The sequence below is a fragment of the Temnothorax curvispinosus genome, unplaced genomic scaffold (genome assembly GCF_003070985.1).
Source record: "Temnothorax curvispinosus isolate PA1 unplaced genomic scaffold, ASM307098v1 QBEX01006077.1, whole genome shotgun sequence".
Classification (NCBI taxonomy): domain Eukaryota; kingdom Metazoa; phylum Arthropoda; class Insecta; order Hymenoptera; family Formicidae; genus Temnothorax; species Temnothorax curvispinosus.
The window spans coordinates 1-4053 of NW_020215857.1; the positions used below are offsets into that span (position 1 = coordinate 1).

The 4053-nt window shown below is 26.3% G+C and overlaps 1 protein-coding gene across 1 annotated transcript; it reads left to right on the forward strand.

The window, feature by feature from the left end:
• Positions 1 to 642: 642 nt before the first annotated feature.
• Positions 643 to 2199, forward strand: LOC112455420 (the record flags this gene model as incomplete). Its single annotated transcript, XM_025017318.1, has 4 exons — positions 643 to 718; positions 829 to 1068; positions 1179 to 1265; positions 2023 to 2199. Coding segments are annotated over exons 1-4 (517 nt in total), but the record flags the coding sequence as incomplete, so codon positions are not given.
• Between the last annotated feature and the right edge of the window lie 1854 nt (positions 2200 to 4053).

Here is a 4053-nt window from a genome sequence, read left to right on the forward strand (position 1 = left end):
GCATTATGCGTTGTGCAGAAGTGTGTGCTCCCCGCTTAAAGACCGGAGCACAGACTTTTGCATAACGCATAATGCATAACGTATAAAGATATCAACCAATCAATATTCTTCATTTTTATTCAGTTCTTAGAAACAAGGGATTTTGATTAGTTGATACCTTGCGTTATGCAAAATTATGCGTTATGCAAAAGTTTGTGTTACGGTCAAGGTCTATCCAAACAAATTTGCATAGGTGCATAACCATGTGCATAAAGAAACGGATTGGTCTATTTCCTTATGCCCATGCATATGGACCAATCAATTCCTTTATGCTTATGTTTATGCGCTATGCAAGTTTGTTTGGATAGACCTTAAAGTGGGGAACACACACTTCTGCATAATGGAACGCATAAGGAAGTAAACCAATCAAAGTACTTCATTTCTATCCCCACGATGAAAATGAAGGACTCCGATTGGTTCAGTCTCTCATGTATTATGCATTATGCGTTATGCAGAAATGTGTGCTCCCCGCTTAAGTATCAACGCAGGGATCATATTTTGACAGCTCACAAACATCAGGTTATCGTAATTACGCGATCAATATTTATATTAGTTGTAAAAAGTAAAAAAATAAAAGTAGCTAAATAACTAAGTAGCGCGCGTCTGTGATGTTTAGTCTGTAATATAATTTGGTCAATTATAATCTATAAAACTTAAAGTGGTAATATGATCTTCAGAGGTTAAAATCATAAATTGATATTTTATCGCACATATTTACTTTTTTTTTATATTTTTATACAATGTCACATTTTTTCTATAAGCTTGTTTAGAAAACTTATTTAATTGCAGCATCTCCTTTGGTTATATCGAAGTTACGTAAATACACTCAAAAAAAAAACATACCAGATAAAAGCAATGAAAGTAATCAAATTAATGGAAGTAACAAATCGAGCGAAGAAGAAAACAGCGAAGATTCAAACCTGTATACTTGTAATACTAAGTCAAAGCAAATATCAAAAAGAAAGCAGCGATCACATGATGAAAGCAAAGATGAAAGACATTCAACTATAAAAAGAAAGAAAAGAAAACGTAAGTTTACATCCTACAACGTTTTTATATGCATTATTTTTTTATTAATTGTGTTTCAAATTAACATAAGAACTTTTGAAACTAAAATATTATATTTATTATTGTTTCAGTACATTACAAAACAATACCAAATCACGAAAATGAAAACGAAACAGACAATGAATGTAATATGGTTTCCAGTACAAAAAAGAGGAAAAGTATGCATATTTTATACATTTATTATTCATATACATATACAAAATACATTTTTTAAATTGTATTTAAAACTGTAATATAAACTATACTGTTTTAAAAAGAAATTAAAATATTTCAGTTATGGATAGGAATAAAAAAATAAATAATCTATATTGTAATAAAAAGTTGTAAGGTTTGAAATAGAAAAATTAAATAGATAAAAAAAACTTTAGATTGAGCTCTGAAAAGATAACATAAATATTGTCTAAAAAAAAAATAGAAATTTTTACATTCATTAAGTATTTTTATAGCTAACACCAAACAATTTTTACAATATTATTACATGTTAAATAATTTTTAAATATTAAATACATTTTTTATTTTTAAAGAGCTATTTAAATTATCAGTTCATTGAATGATTTATAAAAGAGAACAATTTTAAAAGCGTATATTTTTGTTTTACCCTTAAAAAAGCGCATATTTTTGCTATCATAAAACCGATTTGATAATATTTATCAAAGTCTGTAAACATTAGTTGATTACATTTTACAAAAATTGAAATATAATAATATGATAGTAATATGATCTTAATGTAAACTGATATTTTATCACACATCTGTATCTTTCTTACATATTTTATATATAGTCTGTTGTTTAAATAGATTTATATTCCATTCTACTCAAAGTTATTTTATCGTTTCTTTTCGAATATGTAACACTCTTTCTATAAGTTTATTATTAAAAAAACTAAAGTAAAACAATATTTTAATTATATTTTAGTTTCTCCTTTTGGAATTAAAAGAAGAAGGACTATTAAAGTTCAATGGACGAACGATGAATGTAGAGCGGTTTTATCTGCATTTCCTAATGCCATAGAATACTACCGACTAAATAAAAAACTACCATCTTTTAAAAAGATCAATGAAGCAAGACTGAAATATCCAATATTAAGAAACCGTACACCTGAACAAATAAAAATTTGGATATATAACCAGGCAAACAAAAAAAAAATAATATAATGTTAACTTTGTTAAAAAAGCACTTTGTTAAAAAAGATTCCCAAAACTTGTTTATAAATGTTGTTATTTTGGATCAAAATACTTTTCCCTTAAGAGGAAAAATGAATATAATAGGTATGTTCACTTTTCATCTTGAGAGAAAAGTATTTTGATCTAAAATGACAAAATCTATAAACAAGTTTTGAGAATCTTTTTTAACAAAGTCGATAACTAAGCACAATTAGTTTTTCCCAGTATTCTATATTTTATATTATTCATTATTCTACATTTTAACTATATATTTTTGTTCATTATTCTATATTTTATGTTTGATTTCCTCAATGTACATGGAACAATAATTTCAAAAAAGTGATTTAAAAAATACGATTATGCCTTGTACAGTTGTTTAAAACAAACAAATCAAAATGCATTTTATTCCTTGAAAGTATAGCCGAAATAAACTTATCATTATGAACAAAGAATAACACAAAGCCTCTTAATTAATAAATATAAGAAATAAATTTTCAAAATAGATAAGAGACTGTGATTTATTTCTTTGTTTATAATAATTATTTTAGTTCAAATAAAAATTACATTTCTACAAAATAAAATGCACTTTGATTTCCGTTTCAAATGACTATAGTTATTATTGACTAATTAGTAACTTATATTTTTGAAATAACTTCTTGCAATATATTATTACATATATATTATAAAATATTGAGAAACTTAAATTGTAAAACTTTATTCCAATATAGAAGTCTCAATGTAACTTGTAGTTTTTAATTTTGCAGAAAGACTTCAAGAATTTTCATATATCTTTTTTGTTCTAAATGAGAATACGTGCGTCTTTAAGAGAAACAAGTATAATAAACTTTTATTTTATTAGCTTTTAATTTAGGAAAAACCTAATGGTTTCTTCTTAATAGACAGTAACACTATTGCAAATAAAACTACTTTGAATAAAATTTCGGTACTTTCTTATATTTTGTGTGAACACCCAGTGTGATGGGGACCTTATCCAAAAGCGCTTGACTCTTCTTTGCAGTAGTATTACTTCTCGCTAATGTGATTTCTCACTGTAAATCAAAAAACAAAATATTTTCTTTTCGTTTTATATACTTTATTACATTTGTTTTCAACCTTTAACCTTTAGAGCAATGTATATGTATATTCTATATGTATAACCTGTAGTTTATAAGCTTACAGTTGTTTATATTAGGTAGTTTTGACAAATATTATAGTGAACATTATAATGAAATAAACATTATAGACATTATAGTGAAATTTCGTATACAAAGTTTCTTTTCTTAACACATATTTTTAAAAGGAGTATGCCTTCTTTGCATATATTTAAACTATTTCCGTTATTATGTCCGATATTCATTCATTCTAATATAAGACTATCTTAAATACAGTCTTAAGATGTTGTAGACCAATCATAGAGCTGTATATTAGCATCTTAAGCCATTATTTCAGATGATCTTGAAATAAGAACGGACTATGAATACCGGCCTATGAACATGCTACATATGTACATACAATAAATCACAGTATACCGAGTGTCTCAGACCATTCGTATCGCCCAATTTATTCGTAAACGCAACATTTTAGAAAAAAATGTTCCAGACCAAAGTTGTATGGTTTCAAGGGGTACGTAAGATGGTGTCATTAGTTTCACCTTGAATAGTTGCTTGAAGGTCACGTAAAGGTCAATTCAATTTTTTAAATAGAACTACCTACTTTTTATTGCATATTCTTGTAGTTTATCTTGAGGGCTTTCCAAAACACTATAAGAAAGTATTTTTTTATT